Raw genomic sequence first — 24576 nt, forward strand, 5'->3', positions numbered from 1 at the left:
CAGTGGCACAATCATAGCTGACCATAACCTCAAACTCCTGGCCTCAAGCACAATCCTCTTACCTCATCCTCCCAGTAGCTGGGACTACAGGCATGCATCACCACGCCCGGCTAGTTTTTTCTGTTTTTATTTTTTGTAGAGACAGGGTCTTAATGTGTTGCTCAAGCTGGTTTTAAACTCCTGGTCTCAGTGTTGCAATTACAAGCATAAGCCAGTGTGCCTGGCCTGTTTGCTTTTGATTGATGACAAATTTTTAAAGCTTACTTCAAAACCAAAGTTTTGAGAAATTCTCCTTAAAATATACTGTTTTTCCAGTCATTATTAAAATGTGATTATCAATCTGCAGCATGTATGATTCCAGCTGGGTCTCTGTTTCAAATTTATCCCCAGTACTTGCATATCTTAGACATACTTGCTGCAGTTTGATAGCCATTATTTGGCATGTTGTTGCTTATTGTGTCAGCAGTTTTAATTTGTTTCCCTGATTGGCTGTTTTTCGTGTCATGGCTGTCTTTTTAAGCTGAAGAATGATACAACAGTCCCTTATCTGAAACTCTTGGGGTCAGATATGTATCATAATTTGGAATCTTTTGGATTTTAGAAAGAATATGCAATGCATCTACATAGAGTAACACCTCTATTTGGGTATGTGTAACATCTTGTAATCACAATCATCCATATCTTTGTAGCTAAATGTTTTTGAATATGTATACCATAATAGCTTTGTATCCACATTGGTTTAGGTTACATTTGTCACTAAATGCATCCCTCTTCCACCACAACAAAAAGGGAGGAGGGAGAACAATGGAGAAAAAAGAAAGAAACTTAGTTTTCTAGGCTTTTTGAACCTTGGAATTAAAAATAAGGGATTTGGGATCTGTGAAGGTAGGGTAGACAGCAAGCCTAGTGAGAGTAAAAGCCCCTATTTTTAGCCCTGAACTGTCCAGTGTTTAACTGATGAGATGGTGCTGTAGGCCTGTATTTGCCAACTATGAATGTTTCCAATATGAAAACAAAAACGGCTATTGATTTAATCCTGTTATATGGTGTTGATCTTAAAAAATTGTTGGATTCATACTAGGATTTGGGGTTTAATCCTGTAAGGATCAGACTAACTTTCATCTTATTTATGCTAAATCCCTCTTTAATCTTATTAATTATGCCAGGCTATTTTCCCGAGGGCCAGTATGTGTGTGTGTGTATGGGTATATATTCATACAGTTATTTTTCCAAAGTTATCTATGTCCATCTATCCTTCTCTCTTTGAAAGGAAGATGTGTTTTCTCACAAAGAGCCATAGAGCCATGCATACTTCTCCAGAGTAGCATTGGTATTGCAGGGATGACATCAGTCTGTATTCTCACACCTAAGATTAAAGTAGGTCTTGGCAAGGCCTGCTGAAAGGGAATCTAGTCTTGGTCTTGGATTTCCTGAGAAGGCATATGGCACTCTTCTGAAAGTGGGTGTTATTTGAGTTTAGAGATTTTTAGTCAAAAAATATTAGTTGAATTAATTGTGATAAAGACACCACTCTCCTCTAGTGGAACTGAAAATCAGTTCTTAACTTGACATTCATACTGTTATTGTGCTGTGTACATTAGGAAAAGAAGATACACATGTGGTCTTGGTTGCTTTTCATTCTACTTTGGGGACTATAACAGATTTCAAACTTTGTGCTGTTTCTTTCTTTTGTTTTTCAAAGGATAAGTGTCAGTGAATTTCTTTTCCAAGCAATCAAAGAAATAGATCCTAGCTATCCATAAAATATTATTTTTTCTTATTTCTACTGTTAAGGATGGGAAGTATTATAAATCAATCAAATTTTTTTGATTGGTTGAGGAACAAGTAAGCCTGTACCAAATGTTTTCTCTTCAGACTCCATGTGATTATTTTCCCTATAGTTATGGGTGTTTTTTGGTTATTGTTGTTTTCAACTAGCTTGCAAATATTACACAGTTTTGACTTGGAGTAACTAATGTAGGTTCCTTAAATTGCTATATTATGATGATTTTATGTTGTAGGGGAAAAAAACTCTGGTAGATTCTACTGACCCTTCTGTGTTTATTTTACTTATGACTTAATTATGTAAAGATTCCTAGATATAAAAGGCACAGCAAACCATGTGTTATGAATTAGAGTAAAACTGGCCTTATTTTTTGATATTCAGCTATACATTTTTTTCCAAGTGAAATGGGTACAAAGTCTTTTATGCATGTATGTTTATGAATGTTTACTTTGCATATTAATTTAAAAAGAAATAAAGGAATTTCTTTACAAAAAAGAGAAAGGAGTCATCATTAATGAAAATCGTATAATGCTGACACTGTGATCATGAGAAGTAAAAAGAAGTTGTTACCAAGATCTAATTATATAAGTGTGAAAAATTTAGGGTTAAGAAACTTACTTTAGGTGATAAAGTAATTGTATATATGTATGCTTTGCCAGAAGTGAGGAGGGGTAACTTTGATTTCTAATCCTCTTTGGGGGAAGCTCCATATCAGGGCTGCGCAGAAACATTCAGTGAAGCAGCTCTTTTATCATAAAGGGAATTTTAATTTAAAAATGTTCTTGCATCATGAGCAGGGTAAGCGACAGCCGGCTACACTGGGCATTTATCTCCTTCAAACCACATTACCAGTAATTGCTGCATTAAATCAAAGTCAGAAGAGATTACAGGTCTGAATGGAGCAAAGAGCTGGTGCCAACCCAAGTATTCCCACACTGCTGCATTTCTGCTATCAGAGCCTTGTCCCTGTCCCCAGTAGGGATGAGAGTCAGGTGAAGCTGTTAAATGCTTGACAGTTCATCTGTAAGGCACGAGCATGGTGAACACAATCCAAAAAGAGGGACAGTTACACGTTCAAGACCCTTTTGGTTAGCCTTTTATTTTGAACACAAGGGAATGGTTTCTCTTTGTCTTTCGGAGCTATTAAAGAGAGAGAGCATGTTACCTGCTTTTTTGCTTGGACATAAAAATCACTTGTATTTTCTGTCCTACTTTATGTATTAATACTCCCTTCTTGGTCAAGCATGGTCTTCTCACTTGATTCATTCTACAGAAACGTATTGCCCTATACTGGGTATGTATAGGAGTTCTCCCCCCATCCCCACTTGCCTTTCCTTCTAGTAACACAATTACATAGCTCTTTATATACTTTCTGCCTCCTCTTGAGGCCACTTATTCCTCAGGTATAGATCTGGCTTTATAATTCAGATAATTCTCAATCTCCCTTAAATGCCCTTCTTAAATGATCAGAGATGATGATGACAACGATGATGATAACAACAGCTACAATTTAATAATCACTGTATGTCAAACCTATTCATATATTGACTGAATTACTCATTACAACAACCTTATGAGATAGGTGCTATTATTATCTTCTTTTTCCAGAAGAAGAACTCAAGGCAGAGAGGTGTTAAATAACTTTTACCAAATTACAAAGCTAGGAAGTGGTAGGAGTAAGATTTGAATCTAAGCACTCTGGATTTGGAGCCCTGAACTCTTACCGTCATGCTATGTTGCTTATGTACCCCAACCAGGCACTCTGCCAGGTGTTAGAGATACTCTAAGGAATAAGATAGAATATAGGCCGGGCGCTGTGGCTCACGCCTGTAATCCTAGCTCTTGGGAGGCCGAGGCGGGCGGATTGCTCAAGGTCAGGAGTTCAAAACCAGCCTGAGTGAGACCCCGTCTCTACTATAAATAGAAAGAAATTAATTGGCCAACTGATATATATATATAAAATTAGCCGGGCATGGTGGCGCATGCCTGTAGTTCCAGCTACCCGGGAGGCTGAGGCAGAAGGATCACTCGAGCCCAGGAGTTTGAGGTTGCTGTGAGCTAGGCTGACGCCACGGCACTCACTCTAGCCCGGGCAACAAAGCGAGACTCTGTCTCAAAAAAAAAAAAAAAAAAAAGATAGAATATATAGTTCCTGCCCTCTATAGTGTCATACACATTCAGAAATGATGTGTATGACAAATTGAAAAGGATATGTGCAATTGCTAGGGGCCTATGTAGCAGGGATCCAACCTAATCTAATCAAAAGTAATTTTCAGAAAAGCCTGCCCTTCTACTTCTGCTTGAATATGAGACTTAATTTGCCACCATACCCCTAATCGTCCTTTTCATAAGACTTTTTCTGTAGTGTTTATATCTCCCTATCTTCCTTTATTATTCCTCTTCCCCCAAAGAAAATAACTAACCTCCAAAAACTCATTGCATTGCATGGGGTAGGAATTCATTATTTTATTTTCCTAATAACTGTATTGAGTTATAATTGGTATACAATAAGCTGCACATATTTAATATTTATAATTTAAGTTTTGATATATGGATGCACCAATGAAATCATTACCACAGTCAAGATAATTAACATATTAATCATCTCCAAAAGTTTCCTTTTGCCCCTTTGTAATCCTCTCAACACCCCTCCTCCTCTCCAGCATATCTCCAGGAAACCACTGATATGCTTTCTGTCACTATACATTAGTTTACATTTTTTAGTATTTTATAAAAATGTAGTCATGTAATAAATACTTTTTTGCCTAACTTCTTTTACCAGCATAATTATTTTGAGATTCATCTATGTTATTGCATATATTAATGGCTCATTCATTTTTAATGCTAAGTAGTATTAATTATAGATATACCACAATTTGTTTATCACTTATCTGTTGATGGATATTTGGGCTGTTTCCTGTTTTACACTATGACAAATCTTCTATGAGTATTCATGTATGAGTCTTTATATGGATCTATATTCTCATTTCTCTTGGGTAAATACTTAGATTGAAATGGATGGGTCATGTGGTAGGTTATGTTTAACTTTTTAAGAAATTGCTAAACTGTATGTGGTTATACCATTTCACATTCTCACTAGCATATATGAGACTTTTTTGTAGCCTTGCCAATGCTTTATGTTGTCAGTCTTTTTAGCTTTTCAGATAGGTTTGTAGTGATATCATTGTAATTTTAATTTCCTAGTGAATAGTGATATTGAGTATCTTTTTATGTGCTTATTTACCATTCCTTATTTACCATCTTCTTTAGTCAAGGTTTCAATTTTTTTCCCCCTAAATTAGTTTTGTTTTCTTATGATTGAGCTTTGAGAGTTCTTATGTACTCTGGATACAAGTCCTTTATCAGGTATATGCTTTGCAAATATTTTCTCTTAATTGTGGCTTGTCTTTTTATTCTCCTCACAGTGTCTTTTGACCAGCAGAAGTTTTTAATGAAGTCCAATTTATTAATTTGTTCTTTTGTGGGTTGTGTTTTTAGTGTCATATCTTATAAATCTTAGACTGCTCTAGGGTCACAAAAGGTTTCTTCTGGAAGTTTTATATTTTCATGTTTTATGTTTTTAGGTCTATGGTCCATTTTAAATTAAATTTTATATATGGAAGGAGGTATGGATCTTGGTTCATTTTTACTGTGTTTATATATGTAGTTGCTCCAGTACCACTTGTTGAAAAGACTGTTCTTTCTCCACTGAATTGCTTTTGCACCTGTGGATCTATTTCTGGACTTTCTGTTTCACTGATCTATTTTTCTCTCCTGACACCAGTACCACACAGTCTTACTAGGGATGTGAATATTATGGGATCTAGTGGATTTCAGAAAAGTGATAAGTATCACCGACCTCAGATACAGCTTTTGATTTCAGTACATGGCCAGAGAAAAGATAGTTATAATCTTTAAAAACCCTTTATTTGTGTGTGGGTTTCTTTTTCTTTTCTTTTTTTTCCTTTTCTTTCTTTCTTTCTTTTTTTTTTTTTTTTTAGACAGAGTCTTGGTCCGTCACTCAGGCTTGGAGTGTGATGGAATGACCATAGCTCCTTGTAACTTCAAACTCTTGGGCTCAAGCAATCTTTATGCCTCAGCCTCTTGAGTAGCTGGGACTACAGGCACACACCACCACACCCAACTGATTCTTTCTTTTCTTATTTTTTGTAGAGATAGAATTATGCTATGTTGCCCAGGCTGGTCTCAAACTCCTGACCACAAGCATTTCTCATTCTTTGGTCTCCCAAAGTGCCTGGGGTTACAGGTGTGAGCCACCACCCCTGGCCAAAAACTCTTTATTTGAATAGTAGAATGAAATTGGAGAGATATTCTGTGTTCATGGTCTGGAAAGCTCAACATTCTTGGATGTTAATTCTCCCCAAACTGGTCTATAGATTCAATGGAATCCAAATCAGAATCCCAGCCAGGTTTTTGTAGAAATTGAAAAGCTGATGCTAAAGTTCATATGGAAATACCAAGGACCTAGAATAGCCAAAACAATTTTGAAGAAGAAAAACAAAGCTGGAGGACTAGTACAGCCTGATTTCAAGCTACATTAAGACATTGTGGTACTGGCATCAATATTGAGGCTTACTATCTTAATCTTATGCATTGATATTGTGTTGGTTAGGTTTTGCTGTGTAACAAACAGACTTTCCCAAAACTTAATGGCTTACGATAATGTTAATCATTTATCTGCTCACAATTCTGTGGGTCAGGAATTTTGGTGATTCTTTTAGTCCTGGCTGGGTTGGCTCATCCTGGATAGTATATGATGACCTTACTTTCATATCTGGCAGGTTGCTTGGTCTGGGGGGCTCAACTGCAATAGCTCATCTCTATCCACTTCCTCTCTTATCCTTCACATTTCTTCACACAGTAGTGTCAGGATTCCAGAGAGTAGCAAGAGAGGGCAAGCCCCAGTGAACAGGCAGTTGTCAAGCCTCTGCTTACATCACATTTGCTGATGTCCCCAGGGCCAATGTGAGTCACAAGGCTAAAACCAAATTCAAGGAGTGGAGAAAAAAAATTCCACTTCTTGATGGAGGAGTTGTGAAATATTGTGACCATTTTTTGTGTTTTTTTTTTTGACTTTATCACAGAAATATTATGAGTTGATATAAAAGTTTTTGTGGAGGGGAAAAGACTGTTATATAAGATTGGGATGTGGGAAATCATTTTTAGACATAATTTCATAACAGTATTAGAATATTTACAATTATTTTCTGCCTTAAAAGTTACATTTTACCCTTAACCTTTATATATTATCTTTGCAGGTTTAATGTGAATAACTACTGTCCTATCATTTACAAATATATTTTCCCTCTTAGTAGTACTGATTCAGAACGGAAGAGTAATGGAAGATACTTTTAACAAAAATGGTAATTCCTTGCCTCACAGTTTCCATGTCATATCTCTCATTTCAAAATATAATAATGCAGGCTGGGCTTGGTGGCTCGCACTCTCGGAGGACAAGATATGAGGATCGCTTCAGGTCAGGAGTTTAAGACATGCCTGAGCAAGAGTGAGACCCCGTCAAAAAATAGAAAAATTAGCTGGGCATGGTGGCTTACGCCTGTAGTCCTAGCTACTTTGGAGGTTTTGGCAGGAGGATCACTTGGAGCCTAGGAGTTTGAGGTGACAGTGAGCTATGATGACGCCACTGCATGCTAGCCAGCGCCACAGAGCAAGACTCTGTCTCAAAAACAAAACAAAAAACCCCACATTTTGTTAAAACCACATTAGAGCAGAAATTTCTGCAATCTATGCTGAAACATTGTACTCTGAAGCCTAACTAGTATTCTTGAACACTTGACAGGATTGTAGAATAGGAAGAGGAAAGGAAAATGAGAGAAGAAAACAGAAATGAGAGAGAGTATAAGAGAAAGAGAGGAATCTCAGATATTTACTGGTTAATTTGATTGAATGAACTTATCCAGTGCTTGCTAAGTCTTGAGATTCCAAGGGCTGTAGATGTACAAAAAATACTGCAGTGCCACAACAACCATGTCCTCTGGCATGGGACTAAAGGTAGACTATCTACTTTAAATTTCAGCAAAACTTAAAATTGATAAATCTCATGATAATTTACAGATATCTCACTTAAATATTGGGTCCATTTCTAGGTCTAGATCTTGAATTACCAGGTCTATTTCTACCTCTAGGTTTGTTTCCCTCTGATGTTACATTCTGTTTAAGAGACATGTTCTATTCTAAGTGTCTCAGGTATTGAAACTGATGTTGAAAAATGAATTGGTATGCATGTCTCTGCTAATGAGATATATAGAAATACACATGGAAGGCCATTTTCTATATTCATGTTTCTTCTAGCTGATCAGTACACATGAACTTTAATAGTATAAAAGCATTCATAGTATTGCAGACTGTGTACTTTTTCAAATGAAATAAATTGGCATTGTCAGCCAGTAACTTAGCTTATTATGGAAAATCAGTCTTTTTATTTCTGGAATTTTTGAGTTAGTATGATAGTATTTAAAATTTTAAGAAAACAACTAGTTTGTTCTGAGGGAAAGACTCACTTCATTGTAATTTTGTAATTTCTGGGTTAAAATATTTTCATTTTTTTGTTCCTGTTTTTTAAATCATTTTGATAATGGGGAAAAACACTGAAACAATGGTGTTGAACATCTGATTCATGCATTGAGTTTCTTTCTGTTAATAACTAAGGCTGCATTATTCTGCAGAAAGACCATATCAGGTAAGGAGAGAGAAGCTCTTCAATCCTAACATTTGTAATTTGATTTTTTGTCTTACAGGTGAAACATTCACCTTTTTTTCTTTAAGTATTTTGAAGAATTTTGGTTTGACTGAGTTATTGGTCTTTAAATTATAATAATTTAAAATCTTTTACAGAAAGAGGTGGGTAAAAAGGTGAGATAAAGTATGGGGTTTATAATTCAAATACTGAATTATTTTGCAATTTTTTTGAAGGGCTGATTATTTAACCTAGATCTAGGCGTGGTTTGGGCAGAACCTAGGTAAGATATATGATTAAGATGGTTTATTTTCTATATTCTCCAGTCTTAAATGAGAGTTTATGGTTGTGCCATCATATTAGGTAAACCAAATATGATAGAATAGAGACTGAGATGGTATTATTAATTTTTAAAGTACTTATATTGAAAGTAAAATCTTTTGATTCCTTTTAACAATATAAATTGTAGGGGCAATAAATGCTAATTTAAATGTATTTGAACAATTAGAAATTTGTCTCTAAATTAATACATGAAAATGAGCTACTACCCCATTCCCCAAACCTCTCCCAGGGATATTGGTTTTGTCTTATATAAAATGTATATATGTGGCATATATTGGTGTATGTGTGTATATATAGTGTATACATATGGCATATTATTGCTGTATATGTCAACCAATAAATTATATATGTGTGTGTACACCTGCATGTATAACTTATTTGTGACTTACAAAGCTTGCTAATTATGTATATAATTTATTGATTGACATTCATATAGATACATTTTTTTTAATTATTTTTTTTTATGTTTTTAGTTATTTTTATTTTTTTATTTATTTATTTTTTTTTTATTTTTAATTTTCACAGCAACCTCAGACTCCTGGGCTCAAGCAATCCTGCTGCCTCAGCCTCCCCAGTACTGGGACTACAGGCATGTGCCACCATGCCCGGCTAATTTTTTCTATATATTTTTAGTTGGCCAATTAATTTCTTTCTATTTTTAGTAGAGATGGGGTCTTGCTCTTGCTCGGGCTGGTTTCGAACCCCTGACCTCTAGCGATAGGCCCGCCTCGGCTTCCCAGAGTGCTAGGATTACAGGCCATATAGATACATAATGCACACCTCCATATCATTTCACTTACAAATATAGAATTATACTCTACATATTATTCAGTAACATAATTTTTTCACTTAATAATGTATCAGTCATATCTTTTTACCTTGTATATGGATAGATCTATCCTTAAGAATTTAAATCTCCAGAAAATGACTAGGCTCTTAAGAACATTTAGGGACTACTTTTAAGGTTAAATTATGTCAGTTGTTTTAGGATTTGAGTTACAGGCTGTTATCTTAAATATAACACCACCTGGGAATTTCGTCTTCATTAATTAATTCACAAGATATTGAACTGAGTTATCTCATTAAGTTTATGTTTGTCAGCCATGGTTCATAACGGCCCTCTGTTGTTTATAAGACAGATCATCATTTTCCAGTCTTCACTGCAAGACGAATCTTAGAAGATTTAATAGTGATTTAAAATATTAGTTTAAAAGTGTATATGTGGCCAATACTGCTATACTGCTATGCATGAAATGAAGTAAAGATGAAATGGCCAAGTATACAGGGAGGAGGAAGGATTGGAGAATTATTTGATTTGATTAGAAGAGGAAATTTAGTGTAAGATTTTATTGCAGAAACATTTCTCTTGTTATTTCTTAATACCATTTTAATAACTATATAGGAGACAGATAGAATATCCAGTCATTCTCTCAATATCTGTGGGGCATTGATTCCTGAACCACCGCCTCCTGTAGATACCAAAATCTGCAGATGCTCAAGTTCCGTATTTAAAACAGCATAGTATTTGCATATAACCTATGTACGTCCTCCTGTATGCAGATTTTATTTTTTTTTTTTTATTTTATTTTTTTTTTTTTAAGGAACCAAGTTTTCTGCTATTGTATGCAGATTTTAAATCATCTCCAGATTACTTACTATACCCAATACAACTTAAATGCTATGTAGTTGTTATACTGTATTGGTTTTTATTTATTTTTATTATTATTATTACTGGGTTTTTTTGAGACAAGGTCTTGCTATGTTGCCCAGGCTAGAGTGCAGTGGAGTCGTCATAGCTCACTGCAGCCTCAAACTTTCTGGCCTCAAGTGATCCTCCTGCTTCAGTCTACCAACTAGCTGGGACTACAGGCACATGCCCCTACACTTGGCTAATTAAAAAAATTTTTTTTGTAGAGATGGGGTCTTGCTATGTTTCCCAGGCTGATCTCATACTCCTGGCCTCAAGTGATTTTCCTGCCTCAGCCTCCCAAAATGCTAGAATTATAAGCTCGAACCACCACGCCCAACCTGATTTTTACATATGTATTATTTTTTATTGTTATACAGGATTATTATCATTTATTTATTTATGTTTCTGAATATTTTCAGTCTGCAGTTGGTTGAATCTGCCAAAGTAAAACCTGTGGAGAAGGAAAGCCACCTGTGTATTACAGGCCCTTAAGTTATGTCAAATTAGATATGAAATGTTGTGAGGCTCTGATAATCTCTGTTAAGAATTGACAAAACAGAAGTTCATAGTTTTCATGGTGGACAAGTGAGACTATAGAAATGTTCATTAAGAATAACTTTTAAAAAATGCTATTGCATGTATGAGAAGTTGCTTACAATGTTTAGTTTTGTGCTGTAGCATTGTTTTGCTTTTTGGCTTTACCTATGTCCTTATCTATTTCTCCTTTATGTAAACTGTAAAGTCATAGACAACAATACTATGTCTGTTCATTTCTCTAGTGGCACAATACCATATATGTAATAGATGTTCAGTAATTTTTTAAAAAATATACTGAATTGATTGATTCTCGTCCTTCATGTGTAATACACATAGAATCAGTACCAGTGATTTGAAGGTAACCTAGTACAGTAATCCTCCTAATCAAGTAGAACTGATGTAAACGTTTAACCAAGAAGACTATGCTTAGATGTACTAAGGCCATTTTGACTCCTAAGAAACAATTTCTTGTGAATAATCCTAAAATAAATTGCAATAGCCGTAAAAGGAGAAAAAATGCACTGGGGGCTTTGGGAGAGCACAGTAATACATAAATTCTCACAGATGCCCTTAGAGTTGCATTTAATCCTCACAGTTTAATTTTATGAAAGCATGTTACAATATTACTATTACTGGCTCTGCAAGATTAGGGAGGTCATAGTCCCGTGAAACTAATTTAGAATTATTTATCATTTTGAACTTCTGAATGCTCAACCCAAATAGAGGATTTCTTAAGAGCAAGAGTTTTAACTGGTATGTTTTTTAATGACCATTTATTTTCACTTTCTGCTCACTCTGTGTCATTTTTCTAAGAATTACTTAGCAGTTCTCTGATTTTAGATGGGCCGTTTAGGTTCTGAAAGCCAACTCTTTGACCTGCTGTGCTTTGTCAGACTAACCTAACACCTGTCCATATTTGTTACTGCTTTTAATATCTGTTATAGAAATATGTGTGCACATGTGTGTTTGTACATAATAGTAGGGTGGGTATAGCTGCTTCCTAAAAGGGGAAAAGCAACTGGCTTTCTGAAAAGACCTTTCCACCCCCACCTTTTTGCAGGCAGCCAGAGTTAATCCTTCCAAGTTTGACTGGAACAGCTGAGAGAGTGTACCCTGCATATCTGGAGGCCTCCAGTGGATTCATGTTGCCTCACAGTTGGGGCCACCTTCCTCTTTTCTAGTGCTGATCCTGCCAGCTGTCCTAGCTTCTGTTAAAGCACAGTGAAGGGAGGTGTTAAATGATTCACAAAAAAAAAGCACAAAAAACAACAGTGTCATGAAAGGGATCCCTTTACTGCATGTATCAGTGTGACTTTTTTCTCCCATTCCTTTTCATGGCATAAGGGTTTTACGCCCTTAATCCTAACACCTGTCTCTGCCGGAGACAGGGTGTGTGTGTGTGTGTGTGTGTGTGTGTCTGCATGTCTCTGTGTGTGTGTGCATGCGCACGCGCGGGTGCATGCTCTCACCCAAAAAGGAATAGAGAAATAATACCAGTCCATCTGCCTTTCCATGTCCTGGATTGGGAGTATTTTCTCTGACGCACTTGAAGCCTGGAACATATATATTATTTTGGCTCCTGGATATATTATACTTCCTACCGTTTTGTGGGCCAATTTAAGGAACCGGTGTTCCCTTCCCTGGCTGTCATTTTCTGCCTCTTGAATTTCTGGTGGAGTTGTCAGTTTAAAATCAACAGTAACAGCAAATCTCTAGTGTAGTTTTCAGTGTATAACTAACAGTTGGAGCTTTTTGCTTTTCCTGAACATCTCTTCTGCATATTGTTGAACCCTATTGGGGTGGAAGCCTAGTCTGAACCAAGCTCCGACTTCATCAGCTGAGCCAGCATACCTATCTTCATAGACTGGAAGTCAGCCAAGCATTTTTTTGGTGCTGCCTAGTTCCTTTGGATAGGACAGCCAGATCAAACAAGGCAAAAATTAGATACTTTTTGTATTGTTCTAATCTGAAGATTTTTTTTCCCCTTTGCTATGTATGGTGTATATTGTATGGATTATCAATATCCTATTGTCCAGGTAAGCTAAGGGTTATAACTTGTTTTCTAGGTATTATTTGATTGATATGAAGGTTTATGGTGGAATGAAATGTCTACAGGCTTTCTGTCTTTTGACCTGGTACCATTTAGGATATAGATTTCCCAAGTTTTTTTGTCTAATTCGCTGTAGCAGGAGGTTTGAATTTTGTAGTATTAGCAGACAGACAGGGATGATTGGCTTACAGTTCTAGAAGTTCTGAAACTTAGATCCTTGCCCGTGTGTATTTGTGTATGTTTTAAACAAGGTGGGTTGGGCGATATAAAGGTAACAAACAAAACCATCATATTTTAATAAACTTTAGGTTGTGTTTTGCACAGCTGAGAGATGCACATGTTGCTATGTTTTTGCTATATTTTTCAGAAAGGTAATATGTAGTAAAGGGCATCTCTCTCCTTGCTGAGACTATTTTAGACTGTGTTCAGTTTAACATTTTAGACCATTTTTTATGGGATTAGTAGCATCTTATTTATTAATTTATTGAAATCTAGAATCAGAAAATGTTAGGCTATTGTCAGCATATTTCTGAATATTTATTTGCCTTTAAATTAGTAACAGTATAATAAATTAAGAGTCCTGGATTCTGATTCCACTGTTAAGCACTTCCATATTCATGCTCAAATAACTTCAGTTTTCTTGACTTAGGTTTCCTTGTGTATAGAATGAAGGGGTCGGACCAGATGATTTCTTGTGTCTTGATTCTTGCAAATATTGATTGTGCTGAAAACCTAGAATAGAAAAACAGAAACAGTACAATTAATTCTGAATTATAGGTGCTACTTGATCTATCAGTTTGTTTTAGTTTATTTGTGTTTTTATTATCCTTCATTATTTTATTAATTTCAAATGTCCATTTCTCTAATAATTAACACCTAACTTGCAGGTTAGACATGAATACATAGGGTTAAAAGAAATGATGAACTAACATGTACATCTTATTAGGAATTTGGAACCTAGCTAAACCAAGCTATTTTTGAATTGGGCCTGTTCAGTAAGCTCTCCAGAGTAAACTCACAACTTTCATTAAAGTCTAAAGCTACCAGTATTAGAATCATATGGGAAGGGATATGGTTATGTTTCCCTTTAACTATATTCTAATACATTGGTCTATGTTATATGTTTTATATTAACTATGTAACTTTCTATTATTTTGGATTATTCAAATTAAGAGTATATTTACCATAATGAAGTTGTTTTGATATATTTGTTGATTTCACTTATCTGTGAACTATTTCTCAACTGACATAATACAATAGATTGGTCTGTGTAACAGTTTAAGGCTGAAAGTGTCATGAGACTAGATTAGAACCAAATCTTACAAGTAAATATTGATGTGCTTTTGATGAGAAACATCTGTGAACTATAAATTTCTGAGACCCAACCAGCAGAGTATGGGACTTGTAATAAGTGTAACATAAGGAATATTGTCTGAGGAAAATGTTGAATAAGTAAAAATGTTTCCCAAGAGAATTGAGGTATTAGAAATATATGAAAAAATAATTATAGAATGTAAATGAATTTTTGAGGTAGAAAATTGATTAAAGATTTCCTGTTCAGAAATTATGACATGGTTTGATAAAAGTATTTTTCAGTGAAATTTTATTCATTCATAATAAGATGAATTTGCCACCTTCAGTTTTTTTGGTCATTAAAATTCAGTACTGATGAATGTAGTACTCAGTATTTGAAACTACACTTTCCTGGTTTTGCTCCATTTAGTAGGTTTGTTCTGTCTGAAATTAAGGTGGCTTAGAAATGGAGGTAATGGGATGTTAAAATTTAAGGGTGTATTCTTTATTCTACCACATCAGCAAATTAATGGGATTGGAAAAACAATTTTAAAATTGAAGGATCCAGCTATTTTACAATCTTATTTATTAATGCTTTAAGTTAACAATTTTATTTCAATGCATTTATAAATGAGTAATAGATGATTATTTGCTACCCAAACTCTTAACTATGATAACAAAATGTTCTTTTTGGCTTCTGTTATATTCTTATGCTTAATTAAATCAAAGCTCCTCATTATATAATACTTGCAGTTGTATACTAATGCATTATGCAATTGGAAATTATTGAGGGTATGATTGAATAGTTATTTTTTAATTAAAGGTTTTATGCCTATTTTAATTAACACATTGACTATCATACTAGAAAAAAAATTTTTTTTCCTTGACACCATCATGTTTTATTACAAAACTAGAATAAAAACTTAGGAAACAAAACAATCCTTTCTAATTTAATGAAAAATTTGTTATTTTTTATTGTTTTCTGTGCATGAGTTATATGCAACTTGAAAAATAGTTCTCATTGCTCCCAAGGTGAAGAGATGTGTGAGCTACATATGCTTCACAAGGCCTTAGGCTCAAAACTAGCATGAATTAAATACAACTCACATAGCAGTTAATGCGTTAAGTATTTCTAGAATTGCCAGGTTAGAGATAATGAAACAAAAGTGAGTTCTTTTCAACAGAAGGTAGTATTAAGTACTTGACCTTTCATTGCTCTTATTATTAATAAAATCATGCCTATTATAAGAGTATGCGATTGAAAGTTTTTATTTTATTAGTTATAATTTTTATAGAACCTGGTCTAGGCCAAATGAGATTAAAATATAGGCAGAGTAAATAGGTAGGGGCTTGCTAGATACGATTTAAGGGATAGTGAGTATAGTTCCTGTGCCTAGAATGATCTATTTAAGAAACTGTTTCTGAAATTATTCTTATAGATACTCTTTTTGGATTAAACATTTACTGCCTCTGACTGGATGGTTAAAATATAACTTTTGCAAGTTAGAGGTATTTCGTATTGTCACTTTTACTTAGGCACTTTTACTTAATCTGTCACCCAACTGGCGAATGAGTCAGTTGGAGGAAGAGGAAGCAGGGTCTTAAATTTTTTGAGGTGTAGTTAAGTGTCTTGTTTGAGGGTTTAGGACAGTCAAGGACAATTTAAGGATATTAGGCATCTGGAAGATTGAGAAGCAGAAAGTTATCTATCTAAAAGGTACTTTTGATATCGAGGTATGTTTGGGTCTGCAAAATGTTTGTGGGCAGATGACCTTGATGTAGAACAATATATATTTCATTCTTTAATTTCTCATTCTGAATTGGTTTATTGTGTACCATGTTTTTTGAGTACCTAATGTGTGCCAGATACCATGCCAGGGACAGGGATAAAATGGTAAACAAGGCAGCAAAGTCTCTAGTAGTTTAATAATAGAGGTACAGAATATTTTGGTATTGCAGAAACAGCGTACTTCAGTTTTCACAGGGTAATCATGTGTATTATTTTCTTGACAATCCGGTTATTGATAAGTTTGTTTACATCTTACCACTTTTAATATTTGTCTGAGAACCTTTTCCTTAACCCCTCACAAAATACAGAGAATGTATATATAAGTCCAATTATAGATATGACTCTAGTTGTATAGGGTTTGAGATGTCTTAAAGATATGAGTAAGTTACCCAAAGCCAGATATTAATTTATGAATTAATATTTTCTAATTTCTCTGGCCTCATCAATATCTTAATTTATGTTATTTGTGGTTTTGTTCTAAAGGTTTGATTTTGGGGGACAAGAAATAAATATGAGGATTATTTGTTATAAGCATATAAGGTCTAAAGCAGTTGATTTCAAATTTCACCTTTGTTTCTAGATTAGGTTCTATGTAAGTGGACCCTGCCTAAACTAGAGTAAAGACGCTAGGGAAATAATAGAGTTAGCTATAATTTGGCTTCATTTATGGTAAAGGAAATGTTGGGGTACAGGATATTAGAGTGTTATTGTGTTAGAGATGCTTCTGGAAAGGTATTTAATCTCTATTAGGTGTAAATTGTTATTTACACTTAGCTAGGGTTATTGTGTGGGGGCGTGCTGTGAAGAGTTTTTATACTAACAAGTTTTTATTATTGCAGGAAATGCTCTCCCTTTAAAGTTGCTTTTCACTTGGGTGTCAGAGCAGCCTGGGAAAGTAGGAGCAAGCCCTGCCTTCTCATCAGGGATTCTTGGATCTGCTTTTATAGCATTGCTGGTACGTGGGTGGAAGGTAGGGAAGTTGAGTCACATCTGTGTAAAATTGTGAATAGCAAGAGCCTAAAGTTATGAGATTTTTTTTTAAATGAGTGGGTATTATTTTGTCTAGAATCTGAATTATTCTAATAAAGTTGAAAATAAAGACTTTCTCCCATTCTTTTTGTACATCTTCCTTTCAGCTTTAGATTTCTAAAAGATACTCAAGTAAATTTACAAATTTGAAGGTATTTCCAAATATGCTCTTAGAAGAAGGAATGCTTTTATTATATTTTGGTCACTACATAGTCTTCATTCTTATGAACTCATATATGGATAAATAAATGACTAGAGATAGAAATCAAGGCATTATTATTTGATTTCAACATTTATTCATTTACTGCGCATTCAAGCACTGGGTTGAGAACTGGGGATATGATATGAACCATAATTTCTACCCTCAGACTTCTCATAGTCTAGTCATAGTTATGCAGAATAATAACTCCAACAGCTATATACCATGGATTAGGTACTAAGAGGTAAAGTATACGCACAAGTAAGGGGCACCTAATCCAGATGTGGGAGCAGGTAGTGTCAGGAAAGGCTTTCTAGGGTAGGGAATCCCTGAAGTAAGCCTTGAAGGATGAATTAGCCAGATAGAAGGCCATATTCAAGGGAATAAGAATAGAAACATGGCATTCAGGAGTGATGTGTGGGCTGGAAATAGAAATGTGCGGGTCATTAGGGTAAATGGGTGGTAATTAAAGTGATAGGATGAGTTAGAACACCTAGAGCAAGTGTGTTCAGCAGTATTAACTTCTTTCAGGATTGGACTCTTTTGAGAATCTGATAAATACCATGGATCCTGTCTGCACAGAAAGGCACAAAAGAAAAATTTCCACTGGGGTGCCTATGTGAGGAACTATGCACCTTGGGTTAAAAACCTCTGGTATGGGTCAGGTGCAGTGGCTCACTCCTGTAATCCCAGCACTTTGGGAGGCCGATGTCAGAGGATCACTTGAAATCAGGAGTTCAAGACCAGCCTGGGCAACATAGTGAGACTCTGTCTCTACCAAAAAAGAAAGAAAAAGAAAAATTAGCCAAATGTGGTAGTGTGCACCTGTAGTTCCAACTACTTGGGAGGCTGAGGCAGGAGGATCGCTTGAGCCCATGAGTTTAAGGCTGTAGTGAGCTATGATCAGTCCACCACACTCCAGCCTGGGTGACAGATGGAGATCCTATCTTCAAAAAGAAAAAAAGAAAAAAGAACTTGTGGTATGCAGTAAAAATAATTCTGAGGATGGCACCTCAAGCAGTAAAAGCACTCAGAGTAAGATGGGAAAGGGGGTAAACAGGGAAAGAGGAAAATCAGGAAAGGTATCATTTGAATTAAGAGTGAGAGTTTCCCAAAGGAGAGAATGCCACATGCCAGAAATAAGTCAAAGAAGACATAAAATGTCCATTAAATTTGGCCATCATTTGGAGATTTTTATTGACTTAATTTAAATAAGATAAATTTCAATTGAGTAGTATGCGAGAAAGGAAGCTGGAGTTCTGCAGATTGCATAAAACATTGAGGAAACAAGGAATTGAGACAATCAGAAGTGCTCCTTTCTTTCATTTGTTTATTTAATAAATATTTCTTGAATGCCTACTGTGTTCCAGACACTTTGCTGAAAGCTGGCTATTGGTCCATGCAGGTGGTCCTGGCCTCCTCCCTTAGCTGACATTCTCCTTGTATCTGCTCCCCTTCCCAGCCTCCCAGCTCCTGCCCATCCCTCCCCTCCCAAACAACTGGCAGAGGAAATGTCCTGAAATGAGTCTCTCCTTGGTACATTACTTTTCACATTCAGCCACCAGGGGACTCCAGTTTTGCTGGGTCAGTCTCAGGCTGTTCAATTGCTCTTCTTTCTCTTGGGTACCAGGGAGCAAATTGTCCTCTATAGTGCCAGACTTTAAAGTCAGGGACACACTTCAAAATATTGTGCTAGCCCAACGCTCACTATGATCCTGTTGTTCAGCGAGTTTATAAAAACCATTTTAATATTTTTTATTTTTAGTTTGTACCAATTCTTTCTTTTGGTAATGAATTTTTAAGCCTATTATTTGCAGTGTAAAAGATTGATTCTAAATGTAGAAGAGCAGCATGAATCCTGGCCTCAGGAAACCTTTATCCTATTTGTATGTGAGGATCCCTCATTTGCCTTTTTATTAAAAAAAAAAAATCTCCTCTTGAGGCCTTGCCTTCTCTTTCCATGATGTATAGAGGCTGCAGTCACATCTAAGCCAAGGTGTGTGTGTAGGCAGGGAGTAGGGGGGGTGGTCTGTCGTCTTGGTGGTGGGGGCTTTGGGGAAAGAATAATATGATGACCCAGTGGATCAGAGAATGGTATACAGTAGTTCTCAGGTTTATTTCATATATTAGAACTGAAAACACAACTATCCCATTAATATGATTTAGATTTTTTCCCAAAAGTACACTGGGTTGCTTTTGCTTCTAGTCAAATTCACCTAGCCCTTTTCTGCTTACTCACTTTGTCTTTAAAAAAATTTGACTGTATGTTATCTCTTGCTGATTAACTTTTCAATTGCAAATTCGTATATGTTCTGTATAGATCATTTCTAAAAGTGTTAAATAAGAACACACTTAGTACTGATCTATTCCTTTTCTCATAATTTTTTTCTAATATTTGAAGATCCTTTTTTTTTACATATTTCTTTATATATTATGGATTATACCAAAAGTATATATACACACTTAATAAAACACACAGAATAGAGCCTGATATATTGTAGGTATTAAGTAAATAGCTATGACTATGCTGTTTCTCTAGGTTCCATAGATGGTTTTGTAGTTCCTGTGTTCTTTTTAGAATTGTTAAAATGATTATTAATTTAGGGGCAAGTGTGATGATGTTGCTTTGGCAGCGTGTCAACCAGCAGTTATTATACAGCACAGTTTTAAGATTCTGGTTCTATAAGTTGCCAAACAATCTTCATGAAGATAGTAAAAACCTATGTATTCTCAGAGTGATTTGGGATTTTGAATTTTGATTTCTTTAGGTATTTATTTTATTTTATTTTATTTTATTTTATTTTATTTTATTTTATTTTATTTTATTTTATTTTATTTTATGACAGAGTCTCACTTATGTTGCCTGGGCTAGAGTGCCATGGCATCAGCCTAGCTCACAGCAACCTCAAACCCCTGGGCTCAATCGATCCTCCTGCCTCAGTCTCCCAAGTAGCTGGGACTACAGGCATGTGTCACCATGCCTGGCTAATTTTTTCCATATATTTTTGGTTGGCCAATTAATTTCTTTCTATTTTTAGTAGAGACGGGGTCTTGCTCTTGCTCAGGCTGGTTTTGAACTCCTGACCTTGAGCGCCTGCCCGCCTCAGCCTCCCAGAGTGCTAGGATTACAGGTGTGAACCATGCCTGGCCTAGGTATTTATTTTAAAAATGGGAAGCTTGTGGTGTTAGTCATGGGCTTGTAAAAAATTTTTAGAAAATAAATGGGAAGCTTAATTTTGGAACTAATCTCTTTGACCTTTGGGTAGTCTATTAAGTATTAAAATATAGCATACCTAAATATGTAATAAATCCTTCATAATGGGTTCCTATTTATTAGAATGCTAGAAATTAGAAAACCATAATTTTTTTTTTTTTTTTGAGACAGAGTCTCACTCTGTTGCCCCAGCTAGAGTGCCGTGGCGTCAGCCTAGCTCACAGCAACCTCAAACTCCTGGGCTCAAGGGATCCTCCTGCTTCAGCCTCCCAAGTAGCTGGGACTACAGGGATGTGCCACTATGCCTGGCTAACTTTTTCTATATATTTTTAGTTGGCCAATTAATTTCTTTCTATTTATTGTAGAGACTGTCTCGCTCTTGCTCAGGCTGGTTTTGAACTCCTGACCTTGAGCGATCCTTCTGCCTCAGCCTCCCAGAGTGCTAGGATTACAGGCTTGAGCCACCACGCCCAGCCTAGAAAATCATAATTTTTATGAGACAAATGATAAAAATCATAAATGCATCAAATGTTCACATTTTTATTTGAATATTTAATAATATAGGGAATTTATGAAATTTATATTTAGAGGTTAAAGACTTTTCCAAGGTCACTAATAAAGGGAAGAATTAGAAAAGGACTTATAGACTGAACCACATCTTTGATGCTTTTTTCATTACATCCTTTTAATAAGATAACTTTAATGTAACTCTTAGGTTCAATAAATATTTTCCTAAACCTTCTATATTTATACCTCTATAATAACAGTTACTATTTACAGTAATGACAGAGATTTACAGTGTATATATGAAAGGATTTTTTTTCAATAGAGGCTGAAACACAGAAGGCTGGGGAGCAAAAAGAGTGAATTCTCAGTTAACCAGAATTTTTAATGAAGCTAGAAGCCTTAAGCAGTCAAATATACACCTTTGCGTACACTTTAAGTTTCTTAAGTGGTCATATTTGTAGACAACTTTTTCAGAATCCCTAGGTGTTTTTACAGTAGGAAAAATAAGCACTTATTTATTTCCCTCCTCTCTTTTAGTCGTTTGTCCTCATTAGGCTGGCTTGGTCTTCCAGGACAGGCAAGTTCTTACATATTCCTGTTCTTTGAAAAACCTTCCAGTCAGTGGTCATTCAGCAGCTTTTCACTTCTTCATAGCTTTCATTAAGTCCACCACATCTATAAACTGTACATCAGTGAAAATTGTTTTAAAAAATAATTTTGTTTCATTTCTTATTTATTATCAGATATTCATGGCTGGAATCTCTTAAATCTGTATTAACTATAGTAAGCTGTTACCAATGCTTTCAGTGCTATATAATTAATGCCACCATCACATTCTTAAAATATGCCTGCACGTGGTGCTTTCCCCTCCCTCCTTTCCTCCCCCTTCTCTCTCTCTCTCTCTGTCTCTCTCTCTCTCTCTCGCTCGCTCGCTCGCTCTTTCTCACTCTCGCACACGCTCACGCACACACGCGTGCGCAAAGCACACACTGAATTGCCATTCTCCAGCAGGCCTGCTTCTGGAGTTGGGAGATGTCAGCCTGCTGGGAGGGGTAGGGGGAGGAGGAAGAGGTGGGGCTCTACTCTGATTAATTACCTTAGGCATTCAGGGGTGGGGCTTCCTTCAGCCATCTGCCTGAGATATGGGAGGGAGCTGGAGAAAGGAGGAGGGGGAGAGACTGCCAGAGAGGAAGAGAAAAGAAAGGAAGAAACATTAGAAAGAAAAAGGAAGGAAACTGGTATAAAGGGAGATCAATTACCCACCCTTAAATAGCTAGATTGGGGGGGAGGGGGGTGGAAAAGAAAGCTGTGGAGGTGTGCCCCAGCACCGCTGTTTTGAAGGGTTTATCTTCTACTCTGGTTTATGGAGAAAAAGAAAATGGTAACTCAGGTAAGATTTGTGCTTCCTCGGTCTGTTTCTTTTGTCATCTCTGCGTTTTAAATAAATGTTTGGGCGTGGGGTAAAGTAAGCAGAGTTTTAATTATTATTGTCGTCTTAGAAAAGGCCAGATTTATTGTTATCAGCTGAAAAGTGTTGGTCTGTGTCTGTCGAGTCCGTTTATGTGTGCGTTATGTATCCGTATCCTTTTTTCCCCCTCCCTCAGCTCCATAGCAGATTCCTGTTTCCTGTACTGTGCAGCTGTAGCTCAGGAAAGACCCTGTGGGGATTTGTCTACCTCTTTGTCTTGGTTCTGAGAAGAGGGAGGGAAAGACTGCAGAGGTAGGAAGAGATTCTTATAGACTGCCAAAAAGAGGGGAGAGGGATTGACTTCCTTTTAGAATTGCAGAAGAATTTGTATTATAGGGAAATCTGATTCCTGATTCACTTCGGTTTCTCAGAACAGGCTATAGAATTGCAGTTCTGCTGCTTTCGCTCTAAATGGCTTATTAAAAATAAGGTTAGAAAAGAATGTTTAATTTTCACGGCTTTGCTACTGTCAAAGAAGATTTTCAGTAGGAACCTTAGGAGCATCCAGGTGTAACAGAGGCAGGTAGAGCCTTTCTTGACAGGAGAACAAATCTGAATGTATAAGTGACAATCACACAGGCTTTAAAAGACATTTGAAGGAGAGGGAGTAGGAAATGGATGATATCTCTCCTCCCTCTCTCCCCTCTCCATGTCTCTTTCTCCTGTGCTCCCTCCCTTCTTCCCTCTCTCTCTCCCTCTCTCCATTTCTCTCCCTCTCCCATTCCTCCTCCCCACCTTTCCTCTCTGTCTCTGCCTTTTTCTCCCTGCCTCTCTTTGATTATGTCTGGCAATATCTAATCTGCATTTTAGCAAGTCATCCCTGACAAATGGAAAGGTGAATTCTCTTCCACAGTTCTCCCTAGTGGGGCAATTGGTCTAGTTGGCACCTTTCTATATGTCCTTCTACCCTTTTTTCTTTATGTTTAGGTTGACAGTGAATAATGAAACTGTGATTTGTCAATGAGAAATCGTTTCCATTATAGAACATTCAAGTCCATTTGTCTCAGACTTAGGATCAGTTTCACTCCAGGCTTTTATGCTCTGTAGGGAAATTTCATCACTGGACAGTGCTTTCCTTTTAAGGAGGTTGTCCTTTTTTTGTGTTTTCTCTTCTCTTCCTCTCCAAGTCACCACCGGAGGGCGAGAGAGTCAGCTAGCTATCAGGATAGAAGCATCATTTTGGGAGCTGGAATCCTATTCCGTTAAATGTTATATAATGCCCTGCAGTGCTGTTTAAAAGGAGGGAGACCTGTAGTGAGACCCATTGTGACCCAGAGGAAAGGAAAGCTTCAAAGAATGTATCTTTGCAAAGTAATTTTTCACCAGATCTGAAATTGGAGATTATCAAGAAACCCCTCCCTCTTCTGTAAAGTGGAAAAACCTTTGAAACATTTCTACTTCTTATCCTTTCATCATCAGTCTGACAAACTCTTTTGAAATATTGCTTTGTTTTTAAAAAATGTTTGTAAAAAAGAAAACCTATTTCTGGATTCTCTGTGTTGCTTGGAATGTGATACTTGCTTAACCTTGGAGCCCTCATTCAATTTTTATTAACTGGCTATATTAGAGGGTAACAGCTCTCTTCTTTCTGAAATATTACTGAAGGCTTTTCACCTACTTGACTTTTCATTATATATATTTTTAAATCAATGAAAGAGTTATCTAAACTAGGAATTTTTATAATGAGCTTTCTGTGGCCTCTTGGAACATTTCCCCTTAGTTTCTAGAGGAGCTGGTAAGTACAGTATGTGTAAGCATAAGTTAGAATGCATATGCTTATGCACACTGAATATTGTGGTCTTAATAGTATTTAAGGAAACTATAATTTTAGGAATGAAACAGAAGAAATACATGGAAACTGGAAAGAGGGATTTTTCGATGCTTAAGAATTCCAATAGATAAATTAAAATCACCATGTTTTATCAGGATGTGCTGAATGCTGAAGGAAAGAAGC

At 36.1% G+C, this 24576-nt stretch overlaps 1 protein-coding gene across 39 annotated transcripts in view; it reads left to right on the forward strand.

Annotated features, from left to right (window-relative positions):
• Window positions 1-24576, forward strand: part of RBFOX2 (RNA binding fox-1 homolog 2) — a 281289-nt gene that overhangs the window by 163422 nt on the left and 93291 nt on the right. For 3 of the 39 annotated variants that reach the window (XM_076007036.1, XM_076007038.1, XM_012787076.3), the window contains exon 1: window positions 22258-22544. The exons of 34 other annotated variants lie outside the window; for them this stretch is intronic. In XM_076007036.1, coding sequence (XP_075863151.1) covers window positions 22518-22544 — 27 coding nt within the window. In that variant the 5' untranslated portion in view covers window positions 22258-22517. Of the gene's footprint in view, window positions 1-22256; window positions 22545-24576 lie in introns of those variants that run through there. 2 more of the 39 variants (XM_012787071.3, XM_076007039.1) reach the window with 2 other exon arrangements.

The sequence above is a fragment of the Microcebus murinus genome, chromosome 10 (genome assembly GCF_040939455.1).
Source record: "Microcebus murinus isolate Inina chromosome 10, M.murinus_Inina_mat1.0, whole genome shotgun sequence".
In the NCBI taxonomy this organism is placed as follows: Eukaryota; Metazoa; Chordata; class Mammalia; order Primates; family Cheirogaleidae; genus Microcebus; species Microcebus murinus.